At 31.4% G+C, this 19,153-nt stretch overlaps 1 protein-coding gene across 5 annotated transcripts in view; it reads left to right on the top strand.

Moving 5' to 3' along the window:
* LOC105336574 (uncharacterized) overlaps window positions 1-19,153 on the top strand; it is a 231,635-nt gene that overhangs the window by 33,041 nt on the left and 179,441 nt on the right. For all 5 annotated transcript variants that reach the window (XM_066075970.1, XM_066075967.1, XM_066075969.1 and 2 more), the window contains exons 9-10: window positions 4,593-4,742; window positions 9,346-9,699. In XM_066075970.1, coding sequence (XP_065932042.1) covers window positions 4,593-4,742; window positions 9,346-9,699 — 504 coding nt within the window. The remainder of the gene's footprint in view (window positions 1-4,592; window positions 4,743-9,345; window positions 9,700-19,153) is intronic.

Below are 19,153 nucleotides of genomic sequence, written 5' to 3'. Positions count from 1 at the left end.
TTTTATATTCTAAATAAATCTTATTATTATAGACAATGAAGACAAGTGTAAAGTTTTATTCTATATATGTTGGCGATTATGGCCACGACCTACATAATATAATATATATAAAATTCACATACGTATTTTTGTATACAATGTTACAGCATATTTACCCTTATAATCCTTATCCTTATAACATATTGACCCTTATAATCATTATCCTCCTAACCTTATAAACATTATCCTTATAACCTTATAAACATTATCTTTATAACCTTATTCTTATTGAAGTTTTATATAATACTTATAAACTATGACAATCTTCATACTGGTACTAGGTAGATACTCAGCAGAAGTTGTAAGCTATCTAAATTAGATAATATGCGTCTCGAAAAAGCACTAAATGGTTGTCTATTGAAAAGACAACCACCGCCAACAAAGTTTGGTGGAATGAGAGACTCTTAACATATATATATATATATATATATATATATATATATATATATATATATATATATATATATATATATATATATATATATAAACTTAAATGAATAAAAACACAAAGTCCGAGTAAAACATAAGCGCTTTCATTTTCATCTTCAGATGTTTTACAACTAACCAAGGTAACGCCGTGATTGTGACGTCATAATAACGTTAGCAAAGTCTCTGGTGTTGACGTCACAATTTTGGCGTATTTTTAAGCATAACACATATCAATGAAATAAAAACAATGTAATTTAACACAAACATTGAAATGGTACACAATTGTTATAATAAACTGTTCAATTTAGGTTTATATATTCTTATAAAATGTTTTTCTTTTTCTCGTCTTTCAGAAGTATTACACTCGCACATTTTATAAAAAGGGAAAACAGTAAAAGATTTCTTTCCACATACGTCCAGACGTTCACTGAGTTTTATTTTACGATATTTCGGTGAATTAATATGTTGTTTATGTATCCGGATTCGTTCCCGTAATGTATTTCCTGTTTCACCAATATAAAGTTCTCCACAACCAGAACATGTGATAACATAAATTAAATTTCTGGTTTGGCATGACATGTTATTGTTGATAGTGAATAACGTTATTATGACGTCACAATAACGACGTTACCTTGGTTAGTTGTAAAACATCTGAAGATGAAAATGAAAGCGCTTATGTTTTACTCGGACTTTGTGTTTTTATTCATTTAAGTTTTATATATATATATATATATATATATATATATATATATATATATATATATATATATATATATATATATATATATATATATATAGGTGTGGCCACAAGCAAAGTCAAACTAGTTAATATATTTTTCCCGGAAAACACATTTGCTGCAAAGCCCTTTGTAAGTTAAATAGTAATACACAATTACCAATGTTGGACAGATGAACACCATTACTACGAAACATCTCTTTTGCACGCCACGTAATTTCTGGGTAATTAATAAAGAACCCACCATTTACCGAGACTAAACGATTCATAAAATTGTTAAGTCTAATGGCAGCAAGATTTTGACATTTAACGTCGGAGCTGAAACGCCATGACATTATTGGCAACATATTTGACCACCCTATAGTTGTACTGGGAATAATTCGATTCAATTCTGTAATTGTAGATTGCATAGTTGCACGAAACGTAGTAGTGGGATTTTGCCTATATCATTAGCACCACAGTGAATAACTAAGATTTCTGGAGGAGATTCATACCTTAATAAAAGCTTTTTTTTTTGAATAATGTCGAACCTATTTATTCCTCCTTTACCTTGCCAAAATAAACTGTAGTTATGTATTTCTAATCCTAAATGCACACCATCTATGGAGTTTTTGGCGTAGAAGAATGCCCATTTAATAATCGATGAACCAACGATTCAAACAACTTTTCCGATACCTATATAAAAATATTAGACATGATTCTATACTTTACTGAAGTCTAATATAATTCTGAAAAGCATTGGTACTCCATCTACCTTGTTTTTTTAATTTCTGATTCTGAATGCCCGTAAGAGAAACTATCTGAAGCCGCCCCAATACGAAAGGAATGAGATTTGTAACGGCATTTTGGAAGACCCGCAATTTCTAGAGATTTATTTAATATTGAGCAGAATTGAAATCTTGTAAGGGGACTGCCGTTCAAATGCATGAATAGTTGCCCACTAACATTTGGTCTGATTGACAGATATTTTTTTCAACCATAATACAGGACATATAGAGTTTTTTGCTGGCTCCAACGTTATCAATACTCCCTTTCCTGACTAATCAGTTTTAGAGAAATGAATTTTTAACTCTATGTAATGCTCTCCCGATTTGTGATTTGTTTTAAATTTAAAATGTTCAATATGAATGATTCGTTTTTTGCCTTTTGAATTAGCAGTAAATTCACCAACTCGAAGGAAACCATGATAAGCCAAAGAAAATGCCGATGAAAAAGGATAGTTTAAAACATTGACGAGCATACTAATGATGTTACATTAATAAGTTTTTCGAGAATGTTTTTTTGAAATCGGAAGTCTGAAATCTTTTGAATGTTTTGACCTTTTGATTCCTTCCAGTAATTTTCTGACTAAAACAATTTGAGAGTTGTCCGAGGCTCCTACATGTACTAGTTTGCATTTAAAACCAATACCGGATATATAAGAAGAAATAGTAGCATGGGCTAAACCTTTAAGCGATATATGATTAATACAACTGCAAACGTGTGAAACAGGGGGAGGCCAAATTAAATTGAGTTCGTATAACAGCCTGAATTGCTCAAAACTTCTTAGACTAGATGAGTAAGAATTTTTTGTGTTTGGTGCTATTGAATTAAGCGTTAAGCGTTTTATTTCAGCTTCGAGATCATTTCTATAAAATCTTCTGGAATCTGGATCGGGTGTGGCCTGGATTTTGGGGCATGAGCTCGAAATCTGGTCCACTGTTTGCGTGAAATAGAATCGGCAATAGCATTGTTATAACAAACAATGTGACAAGCTTTAAAGTAGATATTGTGAATCATGGAATGTAAAACTAAAAGCCGAACCAATTCCATAATCCTAACTGACTGACGATATTTTGTTTAAAATGGAAACTGAAGCTTTGTTGTCGGTGTGAAATAAAATCTTTTTGTCACAAAATTTAGTCTTTAAAAAAATCAACTGCAAGAACAATTGGCACTAATTCCAAAAAAGTTATATCTGACATAATGTCAAGGTCTTTCCAGCAGGCGGGCCATTCAAAATAAGCCCACTGTCCATTGAAATAGAAATGGACACCACAACCAAACTGATGATTGTCTGCGCAATCAGTAAAGATGTAGTTGGTCGTTTGATAACCAATTGGCATTCATGAAATTTAAGCTACCGTTGTACTTGTGTATAAAATTTAGCCACACACAAAGACCTGATCTCATCCCAGACGTAACTCTAATGAAATGACTGGAGTGCTTAATTCCGCATATAGCATCACAAAATCTTCTATTGAATGCTCTAGCTGATGGAACTGCTTTTGCGCAAAAGTTAAGAGAACCTACTAGTGATTGTAACTTTCCAAGAGTAACTTTTTCTTTTTGTAACATTTTTAAGATTGCTGTTTCTAAAGTCAGTATTTTGTCATTAGGAATTCTAATAATCATATTATCTGTATCTATTACAATACCTAAGAACATAATAATCAGCGGGAGGTGGGGGGTTGGTAAAAAAAAACTAATGTTCTTCGACGTATCAAGCCAAATTTTCCCGTAGAGCTAAAGACAATTAAAGTGTGTCATCATGGCCCTTATATTGCTTTTTTAAAATTGCTTGATGGTCGTTGTCATTTTTAGACTGTATATATTCTTTTAGAGAAAGATAGAAAAATATAGGAATATAGCAAAATGTAGAAAACATGGATTTTTTTCTTTATTCAATAATAGTTTAAAGCTAAACAAATCATATCTTAATATTTCAGATAAATTTGATGGTTAATTTGTAGACCATCCACCCTACTTAAATTATTCAGGGGATTAATTCAATTCTTACATCTTTGATAAAGGATCATCAAAGCTTTTTAGTGGATTAATCTTTCCAAAAAACCTAAATATCAATTCTATGTCAATATAAATATTTGTTGGCATCGATTAGTCATCGTTTTTTTTTTCGTATATAGATTTCATATTTTGATACCCTGGTGAATTAAGATGCTAGACAATCTTAAAACGTTGTTATTGGGACCAGTTGTTATGGTACAAAATCGAAAATTTATATTTAAAAATGGCCGTTTAAAATTATTTTGGAGACAAAGTTTTAGTGATTGCAGAAGTTTCCGCATCAAGTTTCCGAAAAACATAATAAAATAAACCCATACGAAATATTGTAAATTTTATCGTAAATTTAATATTGTAATGAATTTTCATAACGCGCTAACGCGCGTTACTCAATTTGTATGCACACACCGCTACAGTTATGAGACTGATTCTTTCAGAAAAATATGATTCAATGCTATATTGACTGATAAAACATGTCTTTTACTCTCACGTAATATCCTTAACATTCTCAACCTTTTTTTTTAAGTTTATAGATTTATGTAAAGAATTTTGATATTATAAATGAATACGTCAATCTAATATAATTTGTTTGGTTGATTTGCAGATAATACGGATCCTGTCGATATCTGTACCAACTACAAAATGAGCCTTTTTCTACCGAATGAACGTTATACCAGCGGGGGTGAAACACATCTCAACTTTACCAGTGATGATCGTGATGAGGGATATGGCTTCAGGGTTACAATCGTTCAAGGTACAGAGAGAGTATCGCAGCTCTACAATCAAACTTTTCAAGGGCTAATTGTTTTCAGCTCGTCGACGCGTTCATGCAACAGATTTTGTTCGTAAAATAAATCATCGATTATACAATTTATCATCATATTGCACGATATTTCACTCCGTCACAATGCGCAGCGAATATTGATGGTACAGGCACGTAGCATCGTTTTTGAAAGTGGGGGGCTAGACTCATACAAAAAATCTTGACAAGCAAACAAAAAAATATTCCACTGTTTATTTCATTCTTTATAAATCATTTTTTCACATGGTCTCATAAAAAGGGGGGGGGGGGAGAGGAGGGGGGCAACTCTGTTAATTCATTTTTTTTGTATGTAAATTTATGAAAACTCTTTGCTGCGCCAAAAAGTGCCCCCCCCCCCCCCCCGATGCTACGTGCCTGTGGTAGTAATAAATAGAATCCTTAGGTATATGTTAAACAAATGAAAGAGAAATCTAAAAACTTTTTTTTGATACTGTAAATGTAGCATCTAGTAAGAAAGCCAATTGAGCTCATTTTCGTAGGTAACAAAATAAAAATTCGGGAAAAAACGCGTAACTTAGGCGAATTAACGCGAAACTTAGGCGAATTAACGCGAAACATTTGCGAATAAACGCGTAACTTTCGCGAATTAACGCGTAACTTTCGCGAATAAACGCAAAACTTTCGCAAGATAACGCGTTACTTTTGTGTAAATTTCGCAATATAACGCGTAATATTCGCGAATTAACGCGAAACTATTATATAAATATTGTCATTTCATTCAAGAACCCTTATGAAGAAGAACGATTGAAAACAAACACATTTTAAGTTTTTATTATTCATTATTATTATAATATCTTTGTAACGTTGATTTATGAAGACAAAATTATATTTTTCACATAGAGATATCAATAAATCTGATAAAACTTTTAATCATTTTAGATGTTATATGTTCAAAGTAAATAATAAGTTACAGCATCATTTTATCATTTTTCATTTGTTCGCCGACTCTGTGTTCGAACAGGCATTCATTGATTATCTTTTTCTTATAAAATCAATATAAATTCAACCGTCGGAAACCTTTAAAATCTTAGTACTGATTTTCAAATGACATGTGATATATTTTGAGGATGAATTTACGTCATCTAGATTTGTACAATAGCTTAAAAATTTCAATTCACAGCTTGACTAATCTTTCTGATGTTAAACTAGACATTAATTTATATTGTGGCGATATAACATATATTATAACAATATGAACAATGATATCCTTTCAATTCTACAATGCATATGATACTTAATAAAACTTTTAATTCGAATTAAAATTGTTATAATTAAAATATGACAATGCCTCATTTTCTATAATACAACGCCAGTTAGAATGTGAGAAGCGCGATGCATTATGTCTTTTGAAAATCAGTACTAAGATTTAAAAGATTTTCTACGTTTAAATCTAAATCAATTTGTATCAGGTTTCATCTATTTCATTAACATCTTTATATAATAAGATTTTTTTGTTTTTTTTCTTCAAATTAATATGTTTGATTTCAGTCATTGTTCTTCATTATGGTTCTTGTATGAAATGACAATATTTATATTTAAGTTTTGCGTTTTTTCGCGAAAGGTTCGCATAACATCGCGAAAGATTCGCGATAGATATATCACGAAAGTAACGCGTTATATCGCGAAAGTAATGCGTTTATTCGCGAAAGTAACACGTTTATTCGCAAAAGTTACGAAAAAAATATTTTTTTTACGTACGAAAATGAGCTCAATGGGCTTTCGTAATCTAGTTTGATAAGTACAATACAATTTTTAATTTTTGTCATTAAACTTCATGTTCTTTTCACACAATACCATATTTACATTTTCAAATCGTCCTCTTTATGTGAACTTATAGAATAGCTAAAATGTTCAACGCTGTGTGAACTTTTTAGTGACGTCACAATGATTACCGCACGTGCTTGTCGTTTGACGGTTGCATTACAGTTAAAAAAAAACGGTTATGTCAATAATTGGGAACGAGTTGCCTTTCTCAAACGTGAATATAAGAAATAAAGAGCAATGTTAAAAGTTCATCGGGATATGAACTTGGTACGTGATCAAATCTAAGATGAGTCCCACGAGCAGCATGGGATTTGATCACGTGACGAACCAAGTTCACTTTAACGTACTTTTTATTTCTTGATTCTACCAATAAAAACCAGCTTGAAATCTTTTTGCTTTTTATTTGGAGTAGGGGCTGGCTGTTAAAATTAAATTCTTTATGAATAAGATACATAAATTTCTCTGTAAAATAACAATGTATTGACAATGGGTGCTGAAAATATTAAAGTAATAGATCTAGAAAACGTCTGTACAAGTCATTATGATGGGCTTTCTTGTCATAAACCTTAGAACGATATGACTCAGATGACGCTTTATGATATCGATAAAATGGTTTAAATTATCGCATGTGGCCATGCTCTATTGAAAATAATCTACATAATCAATTTAATGGACGTTTGATGTTAGGTACATTTTTGTAAATATATTATTGGAGGCTGATAAGATGCAAAACTCTTTTGTATTAAAAACCAAAACACATAATTATTTTGACGTCACACCATCTATTCCGGTACACAGTGCTTTGAATAATATGTTTTATGCCTTTTTTGTTACTAAAGTAATCGACTGAACAAAATTGATAATGTTTAGGTCCACACGTCAATCTAAAGTATATATACACGTATGCATAAATATGTGCATTTTTATTAAATAAATGTCAGTTCTTAATTAATCTGCTATCATTTGAAGTTGAAAATGACCGAGTAAAATTTAATTCCAAGTCAAGTTCTTCGCTTAATAACTAAATAAGTATGTTATACATGTAATAAAATGTAATCGGGATGTTTAAAATACGTTCTCTAAAGTCAGAATTACCATGTTGAAATAACGACGGCACATATTTTCTACGATACTTGGCATCTGTTGACAATTTCCACAACTACGCGGATATCTCTCCTACAGACCGACTCTATTCTACGCTTTGAGATTTCAACAAACATGCTCCGTTTGACGATGGTTTCAAATAGAAAAAGGTCAAAGATGAAAGAACAGTCTCAAATCCCTATTGTTTTAAAATTTTAAAAACTTGTCATTTTTAGCATGTTTAGAGCAAATATCACGAAACAAACCAGAAAAAGATGGTGTGACGTCATTATGATAGATTTAAAATTCAATGGCAGCTCCAATAGCGGCGGGAAATTTAAATCAAGCGATCGCTTTTCTTGATTTATTCATTGTTCCGTGGTTTTAATTGAAAATAAATACAATTTACAATTAATTGATTTATTTTATAACATGTTTTAGTTTCCTTCCCATTTAATACGGTATACAATTTAACTCAAATTTAAAATCAAACTAATCCGATTTTTATCATTTGAAAAACCAGAATCGGATTTAAATGTTTTTTTCACTAAAACTATGGACGCACAGAACTATATGAAGTTTAAACCATGATATGGAAGCGACAAAAAGTATTCGAATAGGTCCGATGACATATACAAGATACATATCTACATATCTACAATAATGCTATTAATTTCACTACACTCTGATTAGTTAGAATGTCTCGGGACAGGCCATCGATCGCCACAGTTAAAATGTCTCCCATATACCCGTAATGTAGCAAAAAATTGCAGAATCGCTCCGAAATGATTTTGGAGAAAATTAATGAAGTTGCATTGAAAATAACAGTTAAATTACAGTAAACCACGGTTATAGCGAACACGCTTATAATGAATTGACGCTTACAGCGAAGTGATTATCATTCCCCGTGACTTTATTTCTTGTTGTAAACTTGACAGATATAACGAATTACGCTTATAACGAGGTAAAATTTCCCATCCCTGGGACTTCGTTATAAGCGTGTTTTACTGTATTCATAACAAACCATTTTGAAGCTGTAAATATCTTTCAGCTAAAATTTAATTCATATTAATTAAGAATTCAACATTTTTGAACCAACGTTTTTACAAACGTTTTTTACTCGCTTCGAATTTACACACCATATTGCCATTCGAAACTCTCGGGATTTTTTATTTTAAATGCACTGATCATGAGTAAGAGTTATCTCCCGCACTTCCTTTGATGAACAAAATAAATGACAAATTTTCAATGAAAATTTACATGTATTTGTAATATCATTACTGAGTTTATCCATGCAAATGTGATATTGTGGAAACATAAATTAAAGTGCCTTCCGTGACTTAGCTTGAATCTAATGCGCATGCGCAAGATTGTAAAATCTAAAAAAAATTTTTAAAGAAATTTTCGTTGATTATTAATTAGCGAAGCTTGATTGAGAAAAAATAAAAACAAATTGTTAATCTTCAAGTACCGATGATGTTTAAAATGTATAAAACATAAGACAGTACGTTCCAGATTTCTCGGTATTAAAGCCCAAAAATTCGAGTCTATTTTTTCAATATAGTAGTATAGATTTCTTTGATGATGCGATTACTGGGCTATAGTGGTCAGGGTTATTTGCACTACATGTATGTTGCTCTTTGCTTAATTTAATGAAAGTCTTTAATAACGTTATAAATGTTCACAGTGGACCTCGGAGCTACGCAGTCACCAACAACCCAATCGACAACTGCTGTCCAGACAGTCGAAACCACTTCATCAGAAACAACTACAACATCAACAGCTGCTGCTCAATCAACCGAAACAACTGCTGCATCAACAACTGCTGCACAAACAACTGCTGCATCAACAACTGCCGCACAAACAACCGAAACAACTGCAGCATCAGGACATGTAGGAACAACAACAGAAACAATTGTAAAATCAACACCAACATCCGTACCAGCAACAGTGCAATCTGTCTCATCGACAATCACTGCTTCATCAGCAGAATCAACAGCTGTCGTATCAACAGCAGCTCCTCATACGGACCCTTCAACAGGTAATTAAAAGTATTCCAAGTGTGCTTTGCAACATAGTTATTTTTGCCTATTAGTGAATTAACTTATTCTTACGAAAAACATATTCCTTTAATAATTTCCCTTTTTAAAACCATATAAACATCATTTACAATTATAGCGGTATTGTTTGCACTTACATCTAATACAACCTCTATTTTAGCATATGAATAACTTAATAGTATTAATAACGACTCCTTTTTGGGAAAGTTTGCAAAAAAGTTAATAGTATGTTAAACATTTTTAAATATTTACTTTATATTTTTTATATATATTTACAAATGTACATGTAAAAACTCAAGTGAATGTGTTAATTTTACGAAATATGTCACGTAGATAAGAAAATCGTGTACAATAATTATAACAACCTTTGCATAAAGGGTTACCAGAATGTAAGGTACATGTAATTAAAAGTTTCGAAGAGAATTGCTGCAAAGCTGAATAAGAAAAAATCATTTGTAGATACTTAATTAGTATGTATTTCTTTCCTTTAAGCTAGGGAAAATTTACTTGAAATCACAAAAAATAAATATAAACTAGACACGATCTCGTTGCGAACAACGAGGAGGTCTTCCGTCCGATTTTTAGAAAGTGATCTGACGTCATCGACTTTAATTTTTGAAAACAAAACAGGATCTGGAAATAGGAGTTGCGTACTAATGCTTTTCTGTAATGCTTTTTATAAGTTCTCTTAAGTTGCTTTTTCAAATACTTGCATTACTTCCAATTGAGATAGAAAAGATTATACTTTTTTACCTCTGGACCCTTAAATCCCTAGTTAGGTACATGAAGCGCATAAGAAAATTATTATATTGTTAGGATATATAAACGTATTATACCTACTTTTGCTTTTATAACCTATTACAAAACATCACTCAGTAAATGACTATATAGATAAGAGACTTTAGGCCCGTCTTGATCCCTAATTTGGGGGAGACAGTCCCTTTTTCTTCATATCAAATGAAAGGTCGTTTAGTTTTAAACACATTTTGTTCAACAAGTGTTTAGAAATTCATTACCGTTCCTGAGATATATATGTGAAGGAAAGTTTTTGGGGCCGATCCCTAATCTCCTTATAAGAGCTGTTTAACGACATTTTAAAGATTGAATATTGTTTTGTGGCTCATTTTGAGCATCTTTGCTTTTATACTGCATTTCCAAAGATTGTTCCTTTCTGATATATGGGTAATTAATTTTTTCGGACAGTTGACCTCTGAAAACCTCTAATTATGTACTGCATGGTAAAATCATTGCATTGCTTGGATACAAAATATCTCTCAGTAAAGACTTTAGAGCCCTCTGGTCCCCTAATTTGAGAGGCAAGCCCTCTTTTCTTGATATCGAATAAAATATCAAATATCAAATGATATATGGGTGATCACAACTTTGGACGATAGACCCCTAAAATCCTAATAACGCATTACATGATAAAATCAATAGATTCCTTAGATGTATACATGTAGCAGTAGAAATCGACTAAAAATTTGAAATTTTGTTTAACGTGATTTTGAATGACAACAGCTGTGAATGGAATTGGAGATCATTTTGGAGATTAAACAGGTATTGAAAATAATTCATGTACAGGATCATGCATTTGACAAATAAAGTGTCTTACACATGTTAATCTTAATGATAAGGCTGCTTGGTCCGATTTTCATTGAAACAATTGTACGCTTTTAAATGATGGTTATGCTAAGTATGTGTGCAATTTAATATACGTTGCAGTAGTTTTCCCGGTCAATTAAGCCATATTTCAATGAAAAATAATGTACATGTTGAAACTCGTTGAATCCGGATGTTGTGTATTCCGGCATGCTGTCCAATCCGGCGACATTATTCAGCCCCTTGACATTTTCCAAACATTTTTGTTTAAAAAATGTTGTGCAATCCGGATCCTGTCTATTCTGTAAACCGCCGCGATGAGAAAAAAAAAACCCGAATGCTTATAATAAGTGAGAGTTATCTCCCGTAGTCCGGCCATTTATCGATCGATCAGCCTTCTGCGAGATAATCAATGCTCAATTATCGACCAATTTTTCTGTCGTTGCTATTGATTTAAACATCTATGAATATAGATGCAAAGTAGAAACTTATTTAAGTTTATTCTGTTAAGTCTTGTTATAAATAAATACGCATTTTTGCAATAATAAGATTATAGTTCGACCCATTTTTTTCAGGCCGAGATTCAGAAAACTGCGGGAGTAAGACTGCCGAAATCGTTTGTCATCCACTCATTATACCTCAAAACGTTATAATTTCAAATCAGGCACCAAACAATGAAGAGAAATGGAAATATTCGGCGGAACTAAATATTCAAATATTCTTATGGTATTCTTTTGTATTTATGGCAAATGTAGATTAATTAATTTTTTCTCCTACAAGATATAATCGCACTTGTGTTTTGTAACCATATCTTTTAAACTCCCTTTAGCCAAATCTGTCAAATATCATGGTCGTTTCACCCTCTTGTTGCAAACCAAGCTGATATGTTCAATCTAAGCGCTGTTGAACGAAAGACTCGGCTAGAGAAACTTATTGCATGGACCGTCTAAAATTATTAATTTTAATGATAAATTTAGAAACTTTTAGATTTCACAATATGTAATTTTTGTTACTTTACAGGAAAATTGTCATTTCATGCACATACAATTTGCACAAAATAACTTAAATGTTATTAATGCAACCAGTGTTTGAAATTTAGACCGCTCTTGATAGATATATTTTGGGGTCTTCTTATCGGGGCCGTGTAACAAAATCTTAGCCATTACCGAGAAAATGCGTGCACAAAAATCGTTAATAAAAGAAATGAATGCAGTAAACGGAAGCTCTTAACAAGGGGTAGTGCTATAAAATTCCTATTTACATGTATTTAACTTACCTTGTATAATTATCAATCATAAGCATTGGATAACTGCTATTGCTTAATTGGCAAACTTGATTTGTTTATTGACTCCATAACATCTCGATTCCGCTTTTATAAAATACATATGATTATGTACTCCAAACAGGTGTTGTACTTTACAGAACGTTCTTTACGCGATCGCCAAGCGCTTCTTTTGGGAAAGAACAGTCCTAATCAGACAGCAAATACATAATAAAGCATACAGACATTTTATTAAAGTATATATAATTTATGTATTAAATATTCCAGTGTGCCTGAATATGCAAAGCCCATTCGATTTGAAAATTTCCCTTATCTACTAAGAAGTATTTTGAATCATTTGACTGTCCTCTACTCGATCTTAAACTGTCCGAATCCAAGCAAAACTTTTACTCACCGAATGTACATGAACTTTTTTAATACTCACATATTCTTTCAGAATATAATTTCAATAACAAAAAATAAAATCCAATTAATAAAAGAATAAAATCAGCACTGAATATTCTTTTTTATGAATCAGACTACCTTTGTAAAAAGGTTAAACCAATAGTGTGACCCTTAGTCTTTTACGGCCTGAATATAAAAAAACTTCAACTTGTTTAAAATGGTTAGTTTTATCGTGCACGCACCTACGCAAGCATGTAACATTGTACTACTTACATGTAAGCTGCCTTAATTATATTTCAACTTTAAATATATTTCAACTTTTACTTTCAACCATTCTCTCTCTCTCTCTCTCTCTCTCTCTCTCTCTTTCTCTCTCTCATAAAAAGATTCTAATATTTTGTTAGCTAAATGAATTATCACAGAATACAGATACTTATGATGTGTGTGTTGAAATAATCATGTTGTGAATATCGCCTATATTTTGTTGAAGTAGGGAATGTAATGCATTAAATTCTCAGCAGCAAAATGTCAGAAATAGACACAGGTGAATGTATTTGCATTTCAACTAGTACGACTGTAAAACGTATTATATTCATTGATAGCAGGGTTTTTTTCTTTATTTTACGCACTTTGATTTAATCAATGATTAGATGCATCGTTAACCAATATAATTGAAAATAAAAATAATTTAACAAAGAATGAATCAACATTCAAATGTGTGATAACATATATACACGAGAAGCATGTGTCCTAGACTACAACGAATCGGCCTGTGCTATGTAAATGTACACCCAACGTGGTGGGTTTGACATGTTTGCAGTCTGATAACTGAATTTTATTTTCCAACAATAATACTATTTCATGACACAGACAAGACCACAAAGAACGCCTTATTTTAATGACAGTCATACGATTTATTTATTTTTCAATTACGATACCAAAAACAGCATTACTTCGTAGGTAATGGTACAATCGTTTTTAGACGGAGGCCCTATGGGCCTCCTCTATTGCTACCGGTCAGCTCACATATGACGTCGATAGTGGATTTGACGGACACCACCTAGCGGCAAAAATTGCAATATTCGTTTGGGATTCATATTTCAATATTATTGTTGAAATAAATATCTTATTTGCAATTACAATAAATAAGCGATCAACAAACATAATTTCTCTCGAAAATTTTAGTCCATATGTCAAATGAATATGCATCAGTTTAAGAATAGCAATGGTGTGTAATCGTTTAGTGGCTATTTTTATACTTTTTATGCAGCTTCCTGTCCGTGACGTCAAATAATGAGGATTCCTCAAGAATCATCTTGTGTTGACCGAAATATTGAATAATTATGAGATTCAACGGATAAACACAGCGTTGTTCTTAGTCTGTATCGTATATTACTTGTGCATTATCAATTAATCTCCTGCGGAGAAAAAATGTATAGCTACACTTCCGCCCCCGGCATCGATCCAATAAAATGATTATTCAACAAGTTTATAACCACTGCTATGTGAACTTGAGTATTCCCCAAATTAAGTACAAACAACCGTGATCGTAGCATGGCACATTTTAGTTTAATTTTACTTGGCATGCATACTAAACCTACTATACGGATAGTGAACAAATAAATTAAACATCCAGACTACACCCTTTAACACCCCCCCCCCCCCACACACACAGTCAGTGTGTGCATAGGTAAAGTACCCAGTCCACGTGCTGTGAAGCTTGATTAATCCTGCATTGTCTGGCCAGCGCTGTCAATTTCAAAGTAAGTTGGGAAGTCAGTGTGTTTTTGCAAGCTGATAAAAGAATTTCGCGTGAAAAAAGTGTAAAAGCATTTGACAGAATGTACATATTTTCTTTTAAAAGTGAAGTATGGGGTATTACAAGATCTACTGCGGTATATTATTTTAAATTTAGCTTTAAAGAGTTATTACAGCGAATTCTATTATTTATTATATATTAAACATAGTTAGATAAAAGAATAGAAGTTGTGCATATACTGAAAGATTGAATCTTTTTACAGCAAAAAAAGCTCGCAATTGCGTGTTAAATATTTTTCCGAAATTCTGAATTTATATTTCTAAAATTTTGTTTTCACAACAAGTAAAATCTGTATAAATTCGTAATATTTTCATCACTTGCAGAAAGTCACGATGAAATGTTTACAGTTGATGCGCTAAACTGTTGATCAAAAGGCTGAGCTAGTAATATTTACTTTTTGGACCGCCTGAAATGATTAAATCAACGGTAATTTTGAGCAAAATTGAGCAAAATTAGCTGTAGCATCTCTTATATATAAATATTTCATCTCCATAACTTTTTGAAACGCTTTTTCTCACTCTCTACAATCGAAACGGACATTCTGCAAAAGAAAAAGAACAACAGCTTTGCGAGATTGAGATCATGCATGTATTACCTACATGTAACATTAGGGGTTCTAAGCATGAACGATTTTTTTAATATGAAAAAGTTCACTGTTTAAAAGTTTTTATTGATTATGTATCATAAATTTTAGTATACAGTAAAACTCGGTTATAGCGAGTTCTAAGTTCTAAGGACCAGTGGATTTACTTCGTTATATCCGTAATTCGTTATATTTGTATAACGAATTTGCAAAAATAACTATAACGAATTCACTATATACATGTATTCTTTTAAAAGACTACTTTTTTTGCTAATTAAGGCTTAAAAATATGCATTACATTGATACTTTTAACAATCGGATTGTGAATTGAAAAATTTATATGAAATAAAATTCATTCAAAATATTATCTTAAGGTGGGTCGCGGGTTTACCCCATAACAAATCTCACGAGAAAACATACCCTGAAATTTTGTTTAATCGTTATTTAGGATACACAGTTCATTATATAAAATTTTTATCAAATTTGCCTACGCTATTTGTATGCAATACCGCTCTAAACTCAGTATCTTTTGTAGTGCTGTTTTGACGCTTTTCTAATGAAATATATAGGAGAATGAGCATATTTCTCTTTATATTCGAGATGGAGTTTTTAAAAAAAAATTGCAAATAGCTTCTAAACAATTTAGACGAATTTATCAACGGGTTCTATGTGCAAAGAAAACGTGATTTACAAATTATTTATGTAAAAAAAGTTATATGTGTTCTCGCTAAATTTTTTGCTATTTTATTTAATGTTTCTGATTATTCTACCAAAAATGGTCGCATTTCCGTATTTGACGTCATGATTACGACGTCAAAAAATGTTAAACCTGTTCCACTTACTAAGTGATGCAATCATTTAAAAACTAAATTTAGGACTGCTAAAGCTAAAACTTTTACAGATTTAAATAAGGTTCAAAAGACGATGCAGATTCTTTTTACATAAATATTGTCCACAAAATTACAGAAAAGAGACAATATTTTACATACATCCATACATAGCCACGTTTGTACACATAACTCTGTAACAGTTAAAGTGACAATTTTCCTAGAGATTAGACCACCTACCATAATAAACTTGCTGAAGCATACATCTTCTTTAAAAAATGGACTTTTTGAGAATATGAAAGAGCTCGAGATTAAACATATTTTTATCATGAAACCAAAACTATTTATGGGGGGGGGGGGGGGGGGCTCTCGTGTACCTCGGGTTTTATATACAGGAAGAGATCTGTTCAGTTGATTGTGAAAAACTATTAACCAGAATAGCTAGCTTTTACAGTCTTATTCTAAATCAGATGATGCAGAGCATAATATTTGAAATATCTAAAATCACGGAGGGAAAGGGGGCATCACATTTTGTTAGCAAGTGCATTTCCATATTAATTGGCTTGGTCTGAATATAAGTTGGACCTAATGTATATAATCTCGAATCTAGAAAACGGTTGCTATTTGTAAGTCCAGGCAATTATTTTGCTTATCAAGATCTTCACAACTAAAAAAAATTAAATCCCCGACTGTGCTCTTCCCTATTTTTCAGGCAAAATAGTAACATGTAATAAAAATAATCAGAATTGGGGTCAATTACTTTGAAAAGTAATTAATTACTTTCAAATACATTGACAATTTTATCAATTACTTGCAATTACAATTACATTGATTTTGCTTATCAAGATCTTCACAACTAAAAAAAATTAAATCCCCGACTGTGCTCTTCCCTATTTTTCAGGCAAAATAGTAACATGTAATAAAAATAATCAGAGTTGGGGTCAATTACTTTGAAAAGTAATTAATTACTTTCAAATACATTGACAATTTTATCAATTACTTGCAATTACAATTACATTGATTTTTTAAAATGTAATTAATTACTCTCAATTACTTTGATAAATGTAATTAATTACATTTCAAATACTTTAGTTTTATTTTTTTAAATCTTGAGAACATATACATATATTAACAGCATTAAGATATACAGAGCTTTATGTACGGTTATGTTTTTAAAGGTTGTACAGTTCAGTTCAGATCAGATTTCTTGAAAATTTCTAGAAAAATTTTCTTTAACATTAAATTCATTAAGTACCATTAAGTGCATTTTTGGTTCTGAATAATATTTTCTCTATAGTGAATTAATTTTTATTCACATATTAAAACTATGTTTATATTCAGAAAGTACAACTTTCGGCAGTACAGCATATCAGTATATAAATAATAATTGCTATAATTCACAAGAAAGAGATATTTTGACTCCCTTAAGTCTAAAAAAGTAATTGAGATGTAATTGAAAAGTAATTGAAAATACACAATAAATTTGGAATGTATTTAAATACATTCAATTACTTGTAATTGAAGACAGACTCAATTACAAATTACTTTCAATTACTCTGAAAAATGTAATTAATTACACTCAATTACAAATACTTTTTTCAATTACCCCATCCCTGAAAGATATATTATTGATATATTATATAATTACATATTAATTCAATAACTAATCAATTGTTAAAAAATTAATGCCGAAGCCGAGGACCAATTGAAAATATTTTACATCTCTCTCTCTCTCTCTCCTGTGTTACAAGTTTGAGACTACACCGCTGGTTTTTATTTACAGTTTGAACCTTTACATAGACTGACAAAGAACGCTCCAATTCTTGCTGATTGTCTGCATAATTATAATGTGTTGCATTCAATGTGCACTTCCTTTTTTGATTCGTGGAGAATAAATATGAATGACTACTACTGTCTAGTATTAACGGCATATATATAAAAGATTACTTCATTATCACTCCGAGCATTTGGTTTTATCTAGAGTGTAATGCGGGAAACTTGAGATGTATCCGTTATGACGTCATAAACGAATGTGCATTAAACGGCCAAACAAGTTGTCTAAATTGCGTACAGAATTTGATGACGAAAGCAAACCCGCGACCCACCTTAAATGGTAGTGAAAACTTTTTAAATTGTAAAGAAATTCGTTATTAAAGTTTTAAATTTCGCTATTATTCACCTCTACGGGACTCAAATCATATCTGTAAATTCGTTTTATCCGAATTCGTTATAACCGTAAAATTTTGCAAAGATTTGTTAAGAATTTTACAGGGGACTCAAAAAACTTCGCTATATCCGAAAATTCGCTATATCCGTGTTCGTACTAAACGAGTTTTACGGTATATTGTGAATCATTAGGTGTAGTACTAACTAACAAAATAATTTTTTTGTTTGTAATTTATTTTGCATATTCAATAAAAGAGCATGAATATGTTAGCAAAGTAGTTTCTGTCCTGTAGTATTTAGTATTGCAAACTCTTAATTGATACTCTAAACATTCTATACCTTAAAATTTGAAGAAGAAAAAACGATTATTATTTTGGGGAGTTGATTTTTTATCAACTCTCCTATGCAGTAACCCTGGCAAACCGGAAGTGAAACTGTGTTTGGACCTGACCACAGATCATCGCCGCTGACAAGACCTTGTTCTCGAAAATAATCGATAAATTCGATGTAATGCATTTTGAAGCATTGAATATTATTATAGTTAAATATTGCTTGGATCTTGTATATAATTTTCCAGAAATACTTACATTACTGATACATAACTTGATGGAATTTATTCTATCTTAAAATATTACACAACATGATTCATATGATATTTTCCTAGAATTCTTAAAATTGTCGGAAAAGCCCGAAAATTCATATAATGAAAATATGCGTTATTCAATTACGGAAAAGAAACTACTTGGCATGCGAAATTACATATCGTTGATTTAAG

The sequence above is a fragment of the Magallana gigas genome, chromosome 2, assembly GCF_963853765.1.
Source record: "Magallana gigas chromosome 2, xbMagGiga1.1, whole genome shotgun sequence".
NCBI lineage: Eukaryota > Metazoa > Mollusca > Bivalvia > Ostreida > Ostreidae > Magallana > Magallana gigas.
Note: the sequence above shows the minus strand (reverse complement) of the source record. Positions and strands in the feature narration are given on the sequence as shown.